Raw genomic sequence first — 22,713 nt, forward strand, 5'->3', positions numbered from 1 at the left:
TGAAAGAACGGAGGATTTAGAAGTGCCCTGCTGCAACCAAGGAAGTAACAGGGAGAAGTGGCTTACAATTTGAGATTTGACTGTAGGGGGAGGGGTGTGTGGGTGGGAGGGAAGGGGTTAGTACTCTGCTCATTACCCCCAGGATTTTAACTTTTACCCAATTAGGGGTAATTCACCCCTGTTCTCCGACCACTGCCCTAACAAGAAGAGGAGTCCAAAAGGATGGGAGCTTCTAGAAATGGAAAGTCTAAAGGCACAACTACAAAACTCCAACAAGAAAAAAAACGATGGGAGATAGCAAAAAAAAAGGGGCAGTGTGGCTCAGCGAGAACCTGGAAACTAAAAAGGACACATAGGAAGTGGAAATGAGGCCAGGCCACAAAGGAAGAGTATGGACAAGTAGCAAGGAATTGCAGGGATGGCATTAGGAGGGCAAATCTGAGAATCATTTGAGGTTAGCTAGACACACTACAAGCAACAAAAACAAAAGCATTCTTCATGTGTGTGTTTGGCAAAAGAAAAAGAAAAGAAATAGTGGCTCAGTTACTGAATGGAGATGGAAAAATGATAACAGGATACAAAGAAAAGACAGAACCGCTCAATTCCTATGTTAGCTCAGTCTTTTCCCAAAGGACAGACTATAACCCTCCAATCAAATGTGAAGGGCAAGTGAAGGGGACAGGACTACAACTGGAGATTGATAAACAAATAGCCAAGAAATACCTTACTACTTTGAATGAGTTCAGATCCCCATAGCTGAACAAACTGCATCCAAGAGTATTGAAGAAACTGCCTGAAGAGCTCTCAGAACCATTGTCCATTATTTTCTTGAAATCATGGGGAATAGGTGAGCTGCCAGACAATTGGAAGAGGGCCAATGTTGTCCATATCTACAAAAAATGGCAAAGAGGAAGAACCTGGGAACTACAGACTAATCAGCCTAATAGCAATACAGTGGTGCCTCAATACAGTGCCTCAATACAGTGGATTAAATGAGCCTTGCAGGTAAAACTACATATAAATGGTATGTTTTATCCCTTGTAGATTTTACAGTGAAATTGGGGCCTGGATGACTTCAAGGAGAGTCTCCTGGTGGTTTGGGGGAGATGCTACATAAAAATCATGTGATCCATGTGTCAGACCCATGTTTTTGCACCACTACAAAACTATGCAATGAAGTACCCACGAGTACTGTGTTTTAGTGTGTGGGCAGAGATGCGCCTTATGATTGGACAGTGGTTTGGGTGTTATACTACGTATGTAAAGGGATCCATGCCTTTCAATTGGTATTTTTTGCTCCACTCCAAAGCTATACTCTGGTGGACCCATGATTCCTGTGTGTAGTTGGTGGACACTGATGGTCCATATGACTGGACAGTGGTTTGAGGATGATCCTACAAAAAAAATTATGTGGATCCAGGAGGATCTCTGGTTCATGTTTTTGCTCCACTGCAAAACCATGTGCTGATTTCTGTGGCTTAGTCTGTGGCTGCAAATAGCATCCTTGATCTGACAGTGGTTTAATGAGGATTACATCTAAAAATCATGGAGTCATGTGAATCTGTGCCTCAAAAATCCATGTTTTTGCACCACTACAGTCATGCACTAAAGGATCCATGATTTCTGTGCTGTAGTTTTTGGACATAGATGGGATATATGATTTGATGGTGATTTGGCTAGATTCACACACAAAAAAAATCATATGTAATAATCAGGATCTCTTCTTGATTTCATGGATCTGCCTTTCACCCAGACCCCAAAAGAACTGTATTTTCACAGCTTAAAAGAATGCATTTCTGAATGTTATTCTATTTTTTAAAGTTTCTTTTAAAATACTCATGAGTAAACCAGGTGAACTTACTCAGGAGTAAACTGGGTAAACCTTGCTTTGAGATCATTCCTAGCCAGAAAGGAAAAATCCAGTACTGTAATTTCACAGTTTAAATGAGTGAGCTGCTGAATATTATTATCTGTTTTTTTTTTTCAAATATCTTTTAAATACATTCACAAGCAGGAGTTAAAAATGTGTGACCAGAAAGGAACCAAAGGATTTCTTTTACATTGAATGCTATGGCAGAATTAAAAGTGACAGACCTCTGACCCTTGCCCAAATATTGCAGACTGCAAATACATGCTGATTGGTCAGATTGCTATGCTATGCAAATAGCTCAGTTTAGAATGTTCAAAGTTATAAGAAACAGAGCACTTTCAGGGCATTTTAAGTTTTCAAAAGCACTAATTAAGCAGCTTAATTTAGAGCCATAAATGGCTCTATCATTCTAAAGCGATAAAAAAGCTGGTAAAACAGATGTGTTCTTTTTCAAGTATGCAAATTTTGTTGTATCAATGTTTTTCATCTTTTTTTTAAACAAATGTAGTTATGGTTGCTTGTGTCTTTGCGGGTGTGTGTGTGAAAAAGTGTTACTATTTAAAAAATCACAACTCGAAAAGTCTTTGCCCAAACATCCCCAAATTTGGTACAGAGCAAGAGCAGACTTTCTGTGTTAATTTGGTGCTGATCTGAGGTCCAGTTCTATCTATCTATCTATCTATCTATCTATCTATCTATCTATCTATCTATCTATCTATCTATCTATCTATCTATCTATCTATCTATCTATCTATCTATCTATCTATCTATCTATCTATCTATCTATCTATCTATCTATCTATCTATCTATCTATCTATCTATCTATCTATCTATCCCTTGCCCATCTGGTCTTGCGACCACTCTAGGCAGCCTATTAAAGTTATAATTTTTTTGTTTGGGGCATTCCTATTTTTGATTTGACTTGTGGAATTTGTTCTTCAGCGCATAATCTATGGCTACATCTCTGTGAAGCCATAATATCTAGTGTTAAAGCTTACCACTCCACACAATTAACTGTACTCCTAATGAAAAGCATTTGTTGTCTGCAATTGTTTTATGATTTGGGGGAATCATCCTTAAAGCAGATGAGAGAATGTTACAGCAATAATTTGATTCTTTTGTTAACTTAACCCAAATTCATTCATTCATTTATAGTAGACATAAATGTACGCACAATCCTAAATTAAATTCCCAGCAATGGCACAACTCTGTGGTTGCTCACTTTCAGGACACTGGCTGAAATCTTAAGGAATTGCTGTGCTTCATCACCAGTCTTTGGGCAGAGAGACAACTTACAGGACAAGTAACACTGGAGGAAGAGAAAAGTTGATTCTTGTTCCCTGTTTCCCCTAAAATAAGACCTAACCTGAAAATAAGCCCTAGTATGATTTTTCGGGATGCTCGTAATATAAGCCCTACCCCAAAAATAAGCCCCGGTTAAGTGAAACCCCACCTTTCACCATTATGAGCAACCAGAAGAAGATGACATGACTGTATTTGAATAAATGTAGATTGTTGTACATGAAAAAAATTAAAACATCCCCTGAAAATAAGTCCTAATGCGTTTTTTGGATCAAAAATTAATATAAGACCCTGTCTTATTTCGGGGAAGCAGGGTAAGTAAGGTAGCTTTAAAACCTTGAGATTCCTCTCCACACACTTCCAAATGGCACCAGTGTTCAGTGACTCAGAAGATATGCTTGTACAGCATGAGTCTGCATGAAAGCCAGCTGTGAGGTGAGGGGATTAGGGTGTAAGCTCAGGCTCCTGGGTGCCATTTTTATCATACAAACCAAGGCAGGAAGTTGAGTTCCATGGCTGGTACTAGTTAGCTGTTTTTGTTGCACAAGAGTGCCCTTGGCCATATTTAACCAATGTTACACCAACTGTGTCAGCATAAGGACTCTCCCTTCCTGATCTCAGGCTTTGGCCCTGAAATACCAGTGACTGGTAAGTTTTCGTAGGATCGAACATAATTTTGAAATTCCGGTTTCTAGAATCCAGCCCATGCCATTTATAAAGAACGTTTAATTTTAAAATACATTAGAATAGAACCCTAACATGGAACATGACAGATTTAATGCAAAACTACTTGACCTAAATCCAAATTCTCAACTAACAAGAGCAGACCATGTAAAACAATGGGATTTTTGGAAGTGTTGCGTTGTCAACCAGCAATGAACCTGTTCTAGTTGGGATTTACCTTTGATTTTAGGCTGAAGAAGTTTTGTTTTTTTAAAATCAGCTTTGTGGTAATCTTATTTTTTTCCTACAGGAAGACAAAACTCATTACAAAGCAGGAAGTGTTCCTGTTATATATACACAGTTCCACAGTGCAGTTCAGATTTCCTACTGTTGAGAATCACAGAAAAGAACACTTTCGGTAAGGTTACTTTAACAGCCTTTATGGTGGGGATAGGGGTGGAATCTGCTCCCAAACGCAGTATACATTCCAAGCAGATGTCTGGTAATTACTTCCAAAATTATTCATTTACCACTCCTACCCCCAAACATAATAGTTTACATTTAGAAAATCATCTATGAATTTCACTGTTAAATGGGCAGATTTATCAGTTGTAGATAGGGGCATTTATCTCATTCTGCTTGCCTTTGGAAATCAGGCATGTGACTATTGGAAGGAGAGGGTCTAATCATTGAATTTTCTTCCTTGTCCCAACTTTCTCTGTGTCATGCTTTTATAAACAGTGGGGACTTGGTAGGTCATCTCCTCCATAAGGTCCCTTGAGTCAAATGGACCTACTATAGTTGTGACTGTGCTAAAGTAAATCACAACTAGAGTAGACCATTTGAATCAGTGGAACGTACAGAGGAGTTGTTTCACCAAACCCCCATTGATTCAATGGGCCTACGCTAGTGTGATTTACTATGCTCAGCAACAGGATTTTAGCCACTGACTAACCCAAATCTACTACTTGTTTATTGCTGTTATTATATTGTATTAGAATAAATAGTTCTTTTTGGAATTGAATTGCCATAGTAACATATCTGAATCACTGGAATGACTATTAAATCATTTCATTTTTTTAGTTGCTGTGAAATTTTTAGTAGCTGTAGTCCATAGGGAGTTTCTTTTCTTTTCTTTAAACATTTTATTAATTTTTCAATCTATCTACATTTAATCGTGCTTGTTAAACATCATGTTACATGGGTTGCTTACAATCATTTGTTATTTGTATCTTAGTGTCTTCTCAGTTGTCTCTTCAAAATCTATACAGTTTTTAAACATTTAAACCGTTCATGTGTGTGTTTTAGTATACAAAATTGATGCCTTTATCCTATTTCCCCCCTTTTCATCTTTTCTAAGTGATTCTATCTCTCATTTGTATTTTCCCAATTCTTGTTTCTATCTCCCTAAATATTCTGCCATCCCTTGTGTAATCTGAAATCATTTTGTACACTTGATCACCAACAGATCTTTATGCATTTGATCTATCTCCAATAGGTCTTCCAGGCTATTTTTAAATAATGCTGCTGATTCCCCCCCCCCTATCTTTCCCCAACACACCCAAGATTCTCCTCAGCTCTCCTGAATTTCCCCCTCTGATTTCCTCCAGTCCTTCTTTTCTTTGGCATACATCGTCCTCCACCTTCACATTTGCTCATTCAATGTTTTCTGTATCTTCTTGAATATAGTCCTTCTTAAGTTGTTCCGTGAATGATTGCATGTCTTGGTTCTGGGATCTCACTATTTCTAAGACTGTTTGCAGAGTAGATTTTGCTTCATCCCAAAATTTCCCTTGTTGTGACATTATGTCCTCAGATGCAGGTACTTGCATTTCAAGTGAAAAATGTCTAGTAGCTTAGAGCAGTCAGTCCAGTTCCATCAATACTTGCCTCAGTAAGTTGATCACCTTTAGGGTTAATTGAATCCAGTCTCTGACATATTTTGGCAGTCCCATTCACTCAATGTTTGTATTAGACTTCTCAAAGTTAATTGTCTATGTTTTAGTAAGTTCTTAGAAGAAGAAAAAACTGGAAAGACAAAACAGAGTTTCAAATCAGGTGTCTAGGCTTTTTCAAGGTCATGTTTCTAGGCTATTTGCCAACACTGTAAATAGACATTACTCTGAGAGTTGTTTACAAAAACAATTTTAAGAGGAAGATTTGTTAAGTTAGAACCAAAGTACAGTGGTGCCTTGCTTGGTGATGTTAATTCATTCCAGCAAAATCGCTGTAGAGCAAAAACATCGTCAAGTGAAATAAAAAACCCTTTGAAACGGATTGAAAACCAGTTCAGTGCATTCCAATGGGCTGAATACCTGCTCGCCCAACAAAGATCCTCCATACGGTGGCCATTTTCGGTGCCTGTATAGTGAGGAATCCATCCTAGAAAACAGCGGGGGGGCCATTTTGAAACCCGGCGACCATTTTGAAACCCGACAATCAGCTGTTTGCTGATCATTGTAAAGTGAAAAATCAGTTCCCGAAACAGGGAACCGGTCAACGTGAAGCGAAAAAACCCAGTCTAAACATCGTTTTGCGATTGCTTTTGCGATTGCAAAAACTTCAACGTTAAGTGGATTCGTCATTTAATGGGGTAATTGTCCAGCGGGGCATGACTGTAATACAGAACTTCTTTCTTTGTAGTATAAATGTTTTATTAATGTCCAATTTATTTTCTTTGCTTCTCTTTGTGTCTGTGACCACTGCTTAATTTAGAGTTGAAACTGGGAGACCCTCTTTTTTCTGTTAAAGGGATTATTCCATCCAGGGATAATTATAGAGTACTATAATTAAGATTTTGTATCTCACCCAGTGTTAACAATGATGTTTAATTTGGCTGGTTTGTCATTTCTTCTTTTGCCGGCTGCTGACAACTTGCAAGCAGGCTTATTCAGCTGCTTGTCTCTGCCCGCTGGTTGATTGGGGAGTTTCTTGAATCAAACATGGGTAACTGCTGCCCCCCCCCCGTGATCAACAAGCTTCTTCCCCATTTCACCACCTCTTTGGGGTGGTTTTAACCCCTTGGGGGGGTCCCAAACAGGCTGGAGTTCAGCCCAGGAGACCGAACTCCTTCTTCCTGCTGCTGTCTCATTGCAGCATCAAGCTGTAAGTCCGGAGTTTCTTGTGCCCCGTAACCAGCTGTCCTCTCCAGCCCTCATTTCCCTCATCTTTCTCCTTCTCACCATTCCAGCATATGTGACCACAGAAGACAGGAAATTGTGTTTTTTAAAATTTTATTACACTTAAATGGGCCTGTACAGCCTGACCATTTTTGTGTTGGCTAGATCAGATTGGTTGAGGTTTGAGGGAGGAGCGATATTCCATTTGGTGTACTCCTCTCATCCAAATGGCAAACAACCCTTTATAACCCAGTCATCTGTCTATTAATTTCTTCCCTTGATTGTCTGTGGAGGGTCAGGGAAGTGAAATTATTTTTTAACATGTGCCAGATCATTGCTGAAGCAACAAATCACTTTGCTTAACTTTTTTTTGTCAGTTCTGTGTACTGATGACTGAGATATTGTCTGCAGCTGTGGTTTTGATTGGCAATATGCTGAAAGGCAAAGAAAAAATAATAATTTAAAAGCAATGATTCATTGCTTCAGTAATTATCTAGAAGACATTAAAAATAATTTCCCCTCCTCTGACTCTTCACAGACAATCAGGGGAAGTGTTCAATTTCTGATATCCTGATTCGGCTTGAAAACCAGAATACTGGAAATTGACACTAAGATCTGCACAGTTCTAGTTTAGTCCATTCCGAATGACCACACTCACTGGGAATGAATTCAAGTGAAGCCCTTCAGCCTGTTCCAAAACAGTAAACTCTACGACAGCAGTTCAGAAAGTTGTAGGTTGTAATGAATTGGTCCACTCCAGCAACATCCATGTGTGGATGCCAGAAAAATAGTGGACCAACCAAACAGCATGTCAAAAGCATGTGACAAGTGGCCTTGTGGATTTCCTCTCAAGTCTTCTCTGGAGATCACAGAGCTCTGGATCAGGCAGCTGTAGAGTAGCCTCTGTGCCTAAGAGACTTCTGCCACAAAGTGAGGGCCAAAAGATCACTTCACTGTGAGCCATGCAGTGCATGGAATAGATCCAACTTTGACTCTGCAGCTGCAAACGTGCTTATTATGGAATAAATACCTACTTCTGAGTAAACATGTTTGGACATGCCTTGCATATGCACAAGTAACTCCTGCAAGTGGGCATTCTAATCATATCTATTGGTTGTCTTTGTTTCTGCAGAAATGCTTCTTCCAACTGTAATCCTGTTCTTGACTGCTCTGATGCAAACATATCTAGGACAGGTATAAGCTTCAAGATGTTTCTGATAGAGCTTACAATTAATTGGCTCCTTTCCAGGTATTTACAACACACCAAAAATACCTGGGAGTGTGGGGGAAGCAGGCCTTCACCTGGAATAGTCTGGTGCAAGCTGTTTCCCAATGGTCACACAATGTATTGCATGTGAGACTGCGAACCAGTCCATGCTCAAACTGGACCTTTTTGGGCCAGCAGCAGAGCTATTTCAGGAATGGAAGCGCTGTTTTAAGGGAAATCACTCCCAGCAGAGAGAGCTTTTTGGGTGCATTTGGATATAATCCTTTTCTGTTGTTTGACCACAACCTGAATTGGTTAAAGGGTTGAATGGGGACAGAACACAAAGAAATGGAATACATGATAGGTTTTGTGCATTCTTTCTTTTTAACTTTAATTATACATAAATCATATGAAGAAAAAGAGGGCAAACAGAAATGAAAAAAGACAGAATAAATTCAAACTTTTTGCTCTCAGTGGGAGAGAAAAAAAGGGAAAGAATCCTATTTGCTTCTCAGCATGAGATTTCTTTGTCTGAGATTTTCCCCACCAATAAATCTCATGATGTTTCTTGGATGTTTTACAGTCTTCCCCCAACCCCCTGGAAGAAACACTAATCTGTGCAGAATAATTATAATTCTCACACAAAAATGGTATCTCTCCCACACTAGATTCCCTGAAAAGTACATTGATCTGTAGAAATAGGCAGGGTTTTTCTGTGCAAAAAAAAAAAAAAAAAAGGGAAAAATGGGCTGTGTGTGTGTGGACAAGACCAGAGGACCATTTTATTGGGAAGCTGGAAAATTTCAATGATGCAAGGGGAAGTCTGGCTACAAATCTCGGCTTAGTGAGACTTGGAAACTTATCAAGAATGAAAAAACATTTTAAAAAAATTATTCACATACCCAAGATCTCATGAGAAATCTGATTTCAAGTTAGACAATTGGAGCTTCAGTGTAGGTAACACTCAACATGAAGATGTCACCTATCTGTGGCAGCCTAATGGGACACTGTGTAAATATGTTAAATGTTTAGACTCATGATGGAGGAAAGAAGATACATTTTGAAATCAAAAGAAAACTTTGGCATAACCCCTCTTACCTTTAGGAACTGGGCAAACTCACTGAAGAGCACAAAAAGCAAATTGTTGACATGCATAATGCCGCCAGGAGAAAGGTGGACCCACCTGCTCGCAATATGATGAAAATGGTAAGATATACAATTCATTTACCTTCCTACATTTACAGTGGTGCCTCGACTTATGAACGTCCCTACTTACGACCATTTCGAGTTACGACCAGCTCTGGCCGCAAAATTTTGCTTCTACTTGCGACTTACAAACAGAAAAAGGCAGGAAATTCAAATTGCTAACTGTAGGTGGTGATGAGGCTGCTTCTTTGTAGCTCTTTCGCGCCAGCAGTTAGAGAATGTGTGTTGGAGGAGGCTTGGGACTGCCTCCTTCTGAGACCGTGTGTGTTTGCAGGGATGCTTTGGGCTGCCTTATAAGGTAAGGTGCTGTTTTCTACTTTTAAAAAAACTGTTCTGGGTGTTTTTGCAGCCTGGTTTTGAGCTGGGGGGGTTATGTTTCTGTGCTGTGATGGATCTTGGGGGTTTGTTTGTTTGACCCATTTCTGATGGGTCTTGGGGGTTTGGTTGCTTTTTTGGGTTTTCCCCCCATTTCCAATGGGTCTTGGGGGGTTTGGTTGCTTTTGGTTTTTTTTTCTCTATTTCCGATGGGTCTTGGGGGGTGTTTGTTTGTTGGCTTCTCCCCCATTTCCAATGGATCTTGGGGGGGTTGGTTGCTTTGGGGGGTTTTCTCCCATTTTTTGATGTCCTACTTGCTTCCCTTGCTTTTTCCTTTATTTTCTTTGCATTTCTGACCTGCCGCCTTTGTTCTCTGTGCATTTCCGATCTGCTCCATTTGTTTTCTGTGCATTTCCAATGGGACTTGCATGCTTGCTTGCTTTTATCTCCCTCCCCCCACCTTCGGCCAGAAGTGATTAATCGCGTTTCCAATGAGTCTTGCAGTGACTTCTTTTGTGATTTTTTTTCTTCAGCCAGAACAGATTAATTGCATTTCAATGGGAAAAGTTTCCTATGGGAAGCGGTGCTTCGATTTCTGACCATTTCGAGTTACGTCCATCTTCTGGAATGGATTGTGGTCGTAAGTCGAGGCACCACTGTATGTGTAAGCCTTTGCTATCTTTCTAATATTGTATTTATTTATTTATTTTATTTATTTATTACATTTATATACTGCCCATCTAGTGGTAAGCCACTACTCTGAGTGGCTCACAATGAATAAAAAAAACACGGCCTCCCCACCCCAACAAAAACAAATATGTAATTCCAGCAAAAGGAAAAACCCCGATGGTGAAAGTTTAAAAAGAGCGAACTTTAAACATAATGGGCGTTTAAATCTACCAGCAAATCTACCACAAGGGGACACTATTCTTAAAGACCTGTTTGAAGAGCTCAGTTTCAAAAAGTTTTCTAAAGGTGAGGAGGAAGGGAGCCTGGCATACACCCACAGGCAAAGCATCCGAAAGTGTGGCGACCACCATCAAGAAGACCCAATTCCTAATAATTATTTTCTCAGCCTTCCTTGCCACCTGCAACAACAAAGCCTGGGGGAAAATGGTATTATGAGTAGATTCTCTTAGGGAGAGATGCTCTGACAAGTACTGAGGCCTCAAACTACTAAGTCACTATTAACACCTTGAATTTGTCACAGAAGCACACAGGGAGCCAGTGCAGGCATACCAGGATCGGCAAGATGTTGCCAGATTTCAAAGTTCCGAAAACCAATCTCGCTGCCACATTTTGGGCCTGCTGTAGCCTCTCTATTGCTTTCAAAGGCAGCCATATGTAGAAAGAGCATTTCATATCTTTAGTGAAATGTAATTGAAATATAAAATCCACCATAAAGGACAACTGCCCCTGTCCTCCACTTCTAGCCCTATTCCCTACCTTTCCCTCTCAGGCTTCTACTGGGGTGTGTAGATGTGTGTCTACACATGCCTCAGTGTAGAGATAAAGTCTCATAGCTTTTTCTTGCTGGTATATCTAAAAGGCATAGTCTTGGCCGGATCATGGCCAGGCACTTATATATATTCATTAAAGGAAGAAAATTAAGAGAAAATCTTTCTAAAGGAGACTTCACCAGATGCAACCTGAGTGGAGTGGATTTCTCTGGGACTAATTAAAGAGTAAGGAAGGACAAATGTGATTTTTATCAAGGTTCTTATTTTCCTACTGGCCAGTTTGGTCCAAAAGAGCTTCACATTTGATTATGGGTCTTTTTTTTCTGCAGAAACATTTCTATGCCTGTTCCTCTACAGATTTCAAAATTTGCACATTTTTCTGTATGCATTTTTCAAGTAGCACACATCTTTCCTTTGACTCTAGTACATTTGATGATATTTTTTTTTCAAAAGAAAACCTTGTCCTTGTGCATTTTCCCAACTTGTTCCTGTTATTTCACTCCCATCAAACATTTGAAAACTGTGGAAGTCTGGCGGTAGCTGGTATCTGGAGGGACAGGGCCAGCAAAGCTAACTTCTCACCTATCTCTTGTTAAAATGAACGCTCCACTTCCTCTGGCCAGAGGAGAGAAAGACCGCAGCCTGGGAGAGCACTGCAAAGCAATCCCGTAAATAAAACTTAATGTTAGTTTAGAAAGTGGAGTTGGCGTAGAAAGTAGAGAGTCTGTAATCAATGAAACAAGTTCTCTTAAATCTACATTCAGTCTAAATTCCTTGACCCTAATCTAACTTGGGGCAATGTGTGCCTGCAGTTTGCAGCTATGTACTGTATACATACTTGGCAACAGCACACAATGGCAGGTCTAGCAGAAGGGGTTCCCTTCTCTAATCTAGCAGCTGGAACCCCTCACAATGCAAGTCTTTGTGGTTGCAGCCACTGTGTCATGTTTCTTTGGTATCTTACCGGTAGAGTACAGCAGCCTGGTGCTGAGCAGGTGGCTATTGACAAGAAATAATTCTGGAGACTTTTGTTAGACAAAAGAAAAAGCAGAATGCTTGTTCTTTTCAAGGAAATACAGTTAGCTCAGGAGAAAAAAGATCTCTTAACCTATTTATACACCACCTAAAGTCATGTTCTGTGAGCGCTTATCTACTATTGAGAACCATATGATTTTTACTCTTCCACTAAAGGAACAGGAAGAAACAGGAGATGACTGCAAAAGAGGAAGAATCTTTACAGTATTAATCTATATGCAGATCCAGGAAAAGACAAGTGAGGAACACACACCAAGGTTCTCTATTAGCCTGTTGCCCAAGATTGGTTCAGATCACTTGTTACTGTATTCCAGCAATGGCAAGGAGTCTTTACTCCCTCCACCCACCCCTGTTGCAACTAGTGTAGTTTGTGTGCCCTTCATTGCCATGGCCTACCTAATGTGTGGTTATTCCTTTCTCTCCTGGGGCAAGATGTGGAGTGAGGAAGCTGCCAAGAATGCTGAAAAATGGGCTGCTAAATGTCTGGCGATGCCTAGCCCCCCAGCAGAACGAACTGTGCAAGGTAATTGAAGTGAATGGGTGAAACACTCCTTTCAGGCTTTGTACAACAACATATATTGTAAACTGTACAAAATGCTGGTGTAAAGCAAAATATATGATTAGACCTATGCCATCAAAAGTCAGGCATGTGGTGGTGCTGTGGGCTAAACCGCAAGAGCCTGTGCTGCAGGGTCAGAAGACCAGCAGTCGTAAGATTGAATCCACGTGACGGTGTGAGCTCCTATCGCTTTGTCCCAGCTCCTCACCAACCTAGCAGTTCGAAAGCATGCAAAGGCAAGTACATAAGTAGGTACCACTTTGCTGGTAAGGTAAAATGGCGTTCCCTAGTCACGCTGGCCACGTGACAATGGAAACTGTCTTCAGATGGGATGAGCACCACCCCCTAGAGTTGGACATGACTGAACTAAAAATGTCAAGGGGAACCTTTACCTTTACCTTTACCTTTATGCCATCAAAAGGAGGAACATTCAGGTGACAGATCAATCCCCTTCCTTCTTTCAAACACAGGCACATTGATGCACCTTTCTTGTGCCTTTATCTCCAGTCCACATAAAAACTACTGCATAAACCAACTAGTCAGCATTTCTTATATAGCAAATGACTAATTGTGGGATAGCTAAAATGAAACAGAGGCTTTGATGCTGTCAGCATTTGCAGATAACTGACTTTTAATGCACATGGTAGCGCTGCGGGTTAAACCGCAGAAGCCTCTGTGCTGCAAGGTCAGAAGACCTGCAGTCGTAAGGTCAAATCCACCCATCACTTGCCCCAGCTCCCACCAACCTAGTGGTTCGAAAGCATGCAAAATGCAAAAATGTGAGTAGATAAATAGGTACCACCTCGGTGGGAAGGTAACGGCGTTCCGTGTCTAGTCATGTTGGAAGATTGTCTTCAGACAAACGCTAGCTCTATGGGTTGGAAACGGAGATGAGCACCGCCCCCTAGAGTTAGATATGACTGGACAAATTGTCAAGGGGAACCTTTACCTTTACCTTTAATGCAATGATATCTGATATTACACAGTATTCAGTAGAAGAAACTCCATATGTGGAAGAGAGAAGTCTCATTGTGTTTAATAGGCTTAGTCCTGTATGAACAGAGATGTTGCCTCGATAGGGAATAAAAAACTAGAGTTATCTCTCTTTTTTTGTTCACTTGGGGTCTCAACATCTTGTGTTTACTTTGTGGTTTGATTTTCCTTGCTGGGGAAGGGGGTATAGCAACAACCATAATGGTTTCCTTTAAAACTGAAAGATGCCCCCTCCCCTTTTCTTTAGGAAAAAGCATACTGTGGACATCATTTGTGTTAGGAAAGAAAGTCTGTCTTTGCTGAACTTAAGGCAAGCATTTTTAAAGCTGTTTTGTATCTAGCTCTGATACTACTCATCCAGAGCAACCATTTTATAATAACTTTGGTTGATGGATTTGGACTTCTCAGAGCAAATGGTACTTCAACACAACTGAACCTATCTTTCCTTGTACACCTTCTGGAATCCATTTAGTGGCTAATCTTTGTGGAGATCTTTTTTTTTAAACGTTGAGTATTCAGCCTTGAACAATATAACCATGTTTCTTCTGTTGCAGGAAGAATATGTGGTGAGACTTCACTGGAAACAAATTATTTTCCCACCTGGGAAAAAATAATTGGTCAGTTTTCAAAGGGATCGAGATATTTCAAATATGGCGTTGGGTCAACTGACACCACAAAAAATGTTTATGGCTATACTCAGGTATGAAAAATACCATGCACTTGATAAGTTCCTTCAGTTTTTTTGAGCAAGGAAAAGAGGAGGGGGATCTCTTTCTCAGGCCATTTCCAGATATTTGCTGTGCTTGCTTGAAATTGGCGCAACTCTCTGCATTCTTACATGGGCATCTACACAACATTGCCTCTCCATGCTAACCCAATGAGAGCTTTGGGAGAAACATAAAGGCCGCTGCACCTCACTATCATCCATCTACTAGTTAGAAGTGCCCCGTTAACTATTAGAAAACAGTAATTATTTGAAGCAGGGACTCTTTGAAGACCAGATATATTCAGTATTTCACTAAGGCATGTTGCAAAAAAATGCAGCAGAGGACTTTGCAACTATAGAAATCTTCAATACAGTGAGGAACTGGGACAGAAAATAAAACATATAAAATCAGTTGGATTTCTTCCACTCCAGCTGGAGCTATGAAACCAAGCATTCTGAGTCTTGAAAACTTAAGAGTGTGTGAAACTATAAAATGAAGACTCAAAACTTCCAATTTATTAATATTTTCATACTTAAAAATATACTTCATAACTCACTGGTTGCTGCAGAATTTTTTTCCCTCAGGACAGGTCAGGTCCTTAAAACTACTATTTATTGCCTCTTAATCTTTAACTCTTAACAATTAATTTCAGCCCAGAGCTCATGGAAATATCATACGGACATCTCTGGCACGTTCTCAGTCCTATTGAGCTATCTGTATTCATTTGGTGACCCCTGTGGCACAAAGGGTCACACCTGATGTATGATAATATATTTAACAATTTAAGGTAATCTGCAGTGTACCTTGGTACTGCATGTATTGTGATATGTTTTGCTGATGGTTAATATTCATGGTTTCATCTCCATGTCTTACTTAGAGCAACTATGGGTTATAATGTCAAAAAAGGGACTGCTGATTGCTTATCACTTAGATCTTCCTGATTTATCTCTAAGTTAAAAATGGGTAGAATGTCTGTGATCTCAGAACTGAGTGTGTGATTCATGTTAAATCACCATTATAGACAAAATCCTATTGCCTAGCGTAGTAAATAACACTAGAATAGGCCCACTGAATCAATATACTACACTAAGAAACAGGATTTTGGCTTATATTTTCAATATTGTCAAAACCATCTTGTGAGCTAGGTTTTGATTATTGTTTGCTGTATCATATATAGAAACTTTAAAAGGATTTCTAGAAATTCATACTAAGTATTTCCAGAAGGAATAAGGAAAGGCTTCATTTTCCAGCTTCCTGGACCACTCTAGCTCTGTCCAGCCAAGCTGAAAGGGACTCCTGGTCTCTTAAAAATAAAGTGTGTGTGGGTGTGGGTGAGAGGCCTCCAGGTCCTGGAAAAATAGTTTCAGGACCTTCAAAAATAGATTTGGGGGCAACATGGAGTGAATCCCATCCCCTTGAATTGTGATTTGTGGATGAAAAGGCAAGAAGCAGAAGCAAAGAGGAGAGGTGAGGAAGACTCAGAACGCCTAAGGCATAGCCCCGTTGTTCTGATACTAACTCATGTGAAGCATTAGCTAAGGGTTACCAGTCTTTAAGTCTTAGAGTGAAATAACACTTTACATTCTTATAGAAATATATGGAAGTTGAGTCATTGCAACTGGAGTTCTTTTTTCTCAGATTGAAACATTTTGCTACTCATCCAAGCAGCTTTTTTTAGTCTGAGGAGAGTTGGTGGGAGACCCCTGTGTCCAAGTCTCCCCAGACTGAAGAAGCTACTTGGATGAGTAGCAAAACATTTCAACCTAAGAAAGAAGTCCAGTTGCCATGACTCAACTTCCAGATAACCTCATGAGGATGACTGAGAATCTTCACAGATATATTCTTATATAAAGTGAAACAGAATGAGGAGCATGTAACTCATTCTAGATAGCATCCTGTTGCATAGCTCACCCTGTGCATTGGGAATGAAATCTTTGCCAATGGGAGATTGGTAATAAACTAAAAAGTCCCTGCTTTGATTTGGGTGTGCACATAACTTCATCTCATTGCACGTGACTTCATCTCATTGTGCACGAGTTGCACACACTCTGAAATCAAAACAGAGATTTTTAAATTATTGACAATTATTCATGCTGCACAGTCTGAGGTAAATAGCATTTTCATCTTTGGATTTAGATTCATAAGAATCTTGTAACAATATAACTCTTTTCATCATCTCTATGTCTCAGAGAGAGAATAATAGCTTTCTGTCTAGCTGGTGCCCTTCACACACTGCTTGGGGCTTTCTCCATTATTCTTCAACCTGTGAGATACTTCACATGCTGTATTTTTAGAGATGCACTTAACATGTTTTGGCGGGATGCAGAAAACCCACAATGTAACAAGCTCATATATCCTACAGGTTCATGCGCAAAGAAGACAGAAAGCTATTTTATGTATTTAAAATATTTTTACCCCATCTTTCTCCTTGAAAAGGAACCAAGGTGGCATCGCTAAAAGACAATATTTAACAATAAAAAAGAATTGCAAAAATAAAACAATAAAACAATCAAAGACAATCCTTACATCATTAAAATACAATATTTAAAAGTGAAAAACAGTGAGTATACAGTTATTATAAATAACTAAACAAATATTGTATTAAAGATGGTAAATAAAACCAGAACTAAAAACACTTTTAAAAGCAAGAAGGCACGACAATCCATTTAAAAACCCCTTTCAGACAGCCAGTCACTAATGGAAAGCCTGCTTAAAGAGAAAGGTCTTCATCTGCTTGTGGAAGTACAACAAAGAAAGGGCCAGCCTGGTCTCCCATGGGAGGAAGTTGGGAGCAGCAACAGAGAAGATGCTCTTCATGTGCCTGTAAAGGTGGTGGGACAGAGAGAAAGGCCTCCCCTGAGGATCTTAGAGTGGTCTTATAGGCCAGATGGGCGGGGTATAAAAATGAATAAACAAACAAACAAACAAACAAACAAACAAAAACACACACACACACACACACACATACACACATACACACATACACACATACACACACACACACACACACACACACACACACACACACACACATACATACATACATACATACATACATACATACATTCATACATACATACATACATACATACATACATACATACATACATACATACATACATAAAATAAAATAAAATAAAATAAAATAAAATAAAATAAAATAAAATAAAATAAAATAAAATAAAATAAAATAAATCGTGTTGGCCAGGCAGGCTCCTAGCTGCAGTCTTTTAGACAGATTGGACCCAAGCCGTTTAGGGCTTTATAAATTAAGACCAGCACTTTGAATTGTGCCCAGAAATGGTTTGGTAGCCAGCAGAGCTGCTGTAATGAGTGGGGTGTGGAATGTGATCCCTGTAACCAGTCCCAGTTAACAGTCTGGCTGCAGTGTTTCACACCTACTGAAGTTTCCAGAAGCTTTCCAAAGGCAGACCCAGGTTGAGCATGTTGCAATAATTCAGCTGGGATTTAACGAAGGCATGTGTTACCGTGGCCAGATAAGACATTTCTAGAAACAGGTGCATCTGGTGCACAAGTTTTAATTGGGCAAAGACAGCCCTAGCCACCATCAAAATCTGGGCATCCAGGCTCACAAATGAATCCAGGAGCACCCCCAAACCACAGTTCTGGGTTTTCAGAGGGAGTCTACAGCACAGGCTGTATCCCTATTTCTTGAGCAGCCTTTCAGCTGACCAGCTTGACTACCACTGCATACTGTAAGAAACAGGGAAGAGTGTGGCAGAAGATCTGCCTTTCTGAAAGGAATACATTGTTTTATCTTTTTGGTAACATTACGAATCTATTGTTGCATAATCGCAAGAATTTCAATCCACACTACAGATTGCCTTTTCTTTTTAAGATGCCCCTTGCTTGTTTGACACACGTCCTTGTCTGTTCACAGATGATTTGGCACAACTCAAACCAGGTCGGATGTGCAACGTCTATCTGCCCAAAGAGTGCAAATAAATTCTATCATGTGTGCCGATACTGCCCTCCGTAAGTATCCCTCCTAAATGAAATGTTCTTAATTTGACCTGTCCAGGAGCCAATATGCAAAAACAGAGAAAGAAAAGAAAACATTTCCACTGCTAGAGTCTGTTTGAGTAATGGAAATATCTGGATCCTCCCTCTCTGGTCTCAGATTGCCTCTGTGTAGTCACTCTTAATATTCTGTTCGTATGTCAGTAGTTTTTAAAAATCAAATGCAGTTCTATAAATTCAGATCTGTATTTCCCATACCTGAATATGCCATTAGCCTTCCCTGCCTTTACATCTTGGTGCTTAACACTTTCATATTCCACAGAACTAATTTTATCTCCATGACATTGTTCAGAATTGGATTTTATCTATGTCATTAGCAGTTCCACTATTGTATGCAAAGAATTCTATTCATCTGTCTTTAATCTTTCTGGGTACTCTTTAGCCTCAATTTTTTTACAGCAGTTATTCTCTTGTTTTCACTCTAAATATGCTTCAGACCTAATTCTTAACCATCTAGATGCGAAAAAATATGAAACAACCTCTCCATCTAACAGCATCCTTTGCATCTTCCGGCCTGCAAACTTCTCCTCTGAACCACAGTATTCCACATTCCTTTAAAAAGGGTGGGAACTGGAGAAAATCAAGTGATCAGTACAAATGAGCTTTGCATTGCCCCAATCTTTAAATGTTCCTGCTGTTGAGGCTAGTCCTATTGAATTTTAAACAATTTTCCACATTTTCTGCAGGAGAAAACCAGCATATCATAGCTAGGGACCCTTTCTCTCTAATTTGTTCAAGTTTTATGTACTGTTGCCCCACTTCCTGAGCTTCAGTGGTACAGTCCAGAATTCTACACCACATTCAGAGAAGTTATCTGCAGCTTTGAAAGGTATAAATGTAAAGAATATTACCTCCCTCTTATGTGTTCTGCTGTGCTGAGAAACATATTGTCTGCTGTGTCATTTCAGAGGAAATATAGTAGGACAATTGGAAAAACCCTACAAAGAAGGCCCATCATGTGGAGACTGCCCTGATACCTGCGAGGATAAACTCTGTAGTAAGCTACCAATGATATAAAACATAAAAACAGTAGCACTCATGTGCAGTTGATAAGTGAATCACATAAGAATCCTGCTTGAAGTGATTTATAAATCATCTATCTAGATCAGCTTCTATTCACTCTGTATTGACTATAGCGCTTAATAATTGCATCATGAATTGGCCCTGTGAGTATCCCTGTGGAGCAAATTTCAACACATAGGTGCTGCCACAAAAAAGGGACATCCATCAAATATCATACACATTGATAACATTTAATTCGTTTTTATAGTTCTAATAGTAGTGCTGATCCCCTGTGGAGGAGGGAGGATCTGGCAAGGTGATGAGTGATGTTATTACTTCTTATATTATTTACATGTCATGAATTAAAAGTTGATTTGGGAACAAATTTTGTGTTGTTTGCCCGAGATATCAAAGTGGATAGGTACAACCCTGGGAAGATCCTCTGTGTGGGTGCTGAGAGCTTCATCCTTCCCCCCACCTCACTTTTTCATTCCCAAAGTTCCTTGGGGATATTAGGCCTTTGGGGGCCAGACAAGAGGAAAACAGCAGTACTCTCAGTTTCAAAACAAGCAGTGAAGAGTCATAAGTATCCATTTTGACACCTCATTCTGCCTGTGAGGGATCACCACGTGTCTCACATGGAAATGGAGGAGGAGGAGAAGAAGGAGGAAGATGTGGTGGTTCATGTTAGCAATGAGGTGAACAGGACAAGGTGAAGAGGGCAGAAAGTGCCAGGGTTTACCTTCCTAACACTCAAAAGTATTATCATCTTAAGCTTTCATTACCCTTGAAATTTTGGTGCCCTGGGGAAAACCTCATTTGCTCTACCCCACTTACAGCCCTGAAGCAATTACTTTTTCATGCTGCCAACTTGACATAGTTTATGAAGATTTGAGCACAAGTGCTTGTTTTTGTAAAGGTCTCTATTTGAATACTAATAGCACTCCTAATCTGCATAACCAGAGGTATCATTGTGGTAGGTAGCATTCTCTATTAAAGAAGGGTAGACCCATGCCCTCTAAGCCTCTGTAATAATCATTAGCACTTTCATAACTGGTGTAACAGAGCAAGTCTTATGATGTGCTATTTTTGTTACTAGTAAACCATAGATCTCTACACCAGTTCCAGCTTCTGCATGTTTTCAACGACAGGTACAAATGAAGTGTGTTTCAGCACTAAACCTAAAGAATTGTCAATGTATAAATGATAATGGCAAGATACTGAGTACCAGGGTAGATTCCCTCAGAATAAGGCCAGCAAGTTTTTCAGATCTGGAGGGTCAATCAGCTTTACTTAAGAACATTGAAGTGTTGCACTACATCAGTGGTCTCCAAACTATGGCCCGTGGGCCACATCCAGACCACCTTGCCTTTTTATCTGGCCTGGCAGACATCGCAGACTGAGGCAGGGTCAGGTCCATTCCCTTCAGCCCACTCATGCATGCGTGAGCACGTGAGTGTTCCTTTGGCCCTCGGAAATGTGGAACATATATGATGTGGCCCTCATGCTGAAAAGTCTGCAGACCCCTGCACTACATGAACCAGAGGAAAGAATGATGAACCCGGTTAGTTTCTCCCTCCTGCATCTAATTTCATCTTGGTTTCCTTTCTTTCAGACAGGTCATGCGAGCACACTGATTCATATGCCGAATGCAACCTTATTGTAGAAAGATTCTCTTGTAAGAACCCATATGCTGAAGAAAGTTGTCCAGCCACCTGTAAATGTCCAAAAGGTGTTATTTAATAAATACAGATGCATTTCAAGATTAATCTTTAAGGAACTTCTCTTATCTTAAAAACAATCAAAAGTAAGCATTTAAATGCTCCAAATTTCTAGCATCTGACACATCAAATGTCATTTGGAAAAAGACCAAGATAAATATTGCAAGTTGTGCCTACATTTCCCCCCCTTTTTTCACTTTAGAAAAGGATTTTTAAAAAGTATCTTCAAAAAGGGCAAACAAACAGGAACCTGGCAACTACAGGCCAAATTCTGGAACAGATCTGAAAGCAGTCATTGTGCAAGCACCTAGAAAACAATGTAGTAATAACTAGAGGCCAACATGGCTTTGTCAAGAACAAATCCTGCCAAACTAATTTGATCTCATTCTTTGATCAGGTCACCTCCATGATAGACAGAGGGAATGCTGGAAATGTAGTATATCTTGACTTCAGCAAAGCTTTTGACAAAGTGCCCCATGATATCCTGATTAGCAAGCTAACTAGGTGTGGGCTGGATAGATCAAATGTCAGGTGGATACACAATTAGCTACAGAATCATACTCAGAAGGTGATGCTTAATGGGTCCTTCTCTAACTGGGAAGAGGTAACTAGTGTGGTACCCCAAAGCTCAGTCCTGGGCCCGGTGCTGTTCAATATTTTTATTAATGACTTGGATGATGGAGTGCAGGGAATGCTTGTCAAATTTGTAGATTATACCAAATTGGCCAGAATAGCTAATACCCTAGAAGACAGAAACAAAATTCAAAACAACCTTGATAGGATGGAGCACTGGGCCAAAAGCAACAGAATGAAATTCAACAGGGATAAATTCAAAGTACTGAACCTTGGAAAAAGAAACCAATTGCACAATTACAAGATGGGGATACCTGTCTCAGCAAAACTACTAGCAAGGAGGATCTTGGAATAGTGATAGATCACAAGCTAAATATGAGCCAACAGTGTATTGTGGCTGCAAAAAAAGGAAATGCTATTTTAGGCTGCATTAATAGTTTAGTTTCCAAATCCCACAAGGGGCCAGTCCCCCTCTATTCAGCACTGGTTAGGTCTCACCTTGAGGATTGTGTCCAGTTTTGGACACCACACTTCAAGAACAATGCTAACAAATTGGAACAAGTTCAGAAGAGGGTGACAAAGATGATGAGGGGGCTAGAAACCAAGCCTTATGAGGAAAGGCTGAAATAATTTGGCATGTTTAGCCTTGAGAAAAGAATATTTGAAAGGCTGTCATACAGAGGAGGGGCAAGATCTGTTCTCAATCATCCCAGAGTGCAGGACACGCAACAAGGGTCTCATGTTAAAGGAAGCCAGATTTTGGTTGAAGATCAGGAAAAACATCCTAACTGTTAGAGCAGTACAACAATGGAATTAATTACCTCGGGAGTTGGCGAGGGCTCCAACAGTGGAGGCATTCAAGAAAAACTTAGATAATCACCTGGCAGATATGCTTTGATTATATTCCTGCATTGAGAAGAGGGATGGACTTGATGGCCT

General features: G+C 39.9%; 1 protein-coding gene across 1 annotated transcript; it reads left to right on the forward strand.

Moving 5' to 3' along the window:
- The first annotated feature begins 293 nt into the window (after window positions 1-293).
- On the forward strand, window positions 294-21,233 carry LOC144583639 (serotriflin-like). The gene is made up of 6 exons (XM_078377855.1): window positions 294-9,368; window positions 12,611-12,701; window positions 14,285-14,430; window positions 18,339-18,433; window positions 19,387-19,475; window positions 21,096-21,233. The coding sequence occupies exons 1-6, from the start codon at window positions 9,312-9,314 to the stop codon at window positions 21,221-21,223; spliced, it is 606 nt and encodes a 201-aa protein (XP_078233981.1). The 5' UTR covers window positions 294-9,311; the 3' UTR covers window positions 21,224-21,233.
- Window positions 21,234-22,713: the final 1,480 nt, after the last annotated feature.

This window comes from Pogona vitticeps, chromosome 1 (genome assembly GCF_051106095.1).
Source record: "Pogona vitticeps strain Pit_001003342236 chromosome 1, PviZW2.1, whole genome shotgun sequence".
Taxonomy (NCBI): Eukaryota; Metazoa; Chordata; class Lepidosauria; order Squamata; family Agamidae; genus Pogona; species Pogona vitticeps.

What these genes read in the sequence shown, in the direction of transcription:
- LOC144583639 (XM_078377855.1), top strand. Translation starts at nt 9,312, where the DNA reads ATGCATAATGCCGCCAGGAGAAAGGTGGACCCACCTGCTCGCAATATG. An exon ending in AGCAGAACGAACTGTGCAAG is followed by an intron (nt 12,702 to 14,284) that starts GTAATTGAAGTG and finishes CTTCTGTTGCAG; the next exon opens with GAAGAATATGTGGTGAGACT. An exon ending in ATGTTTATGGCTATACTCAG is followed by an intron (nt 14,431 to 18,338) that starts GTATGAAAAATA and finishes GTCTGTTCACAG; the next exon opens with ATGATTTGGCACAACTCAAA.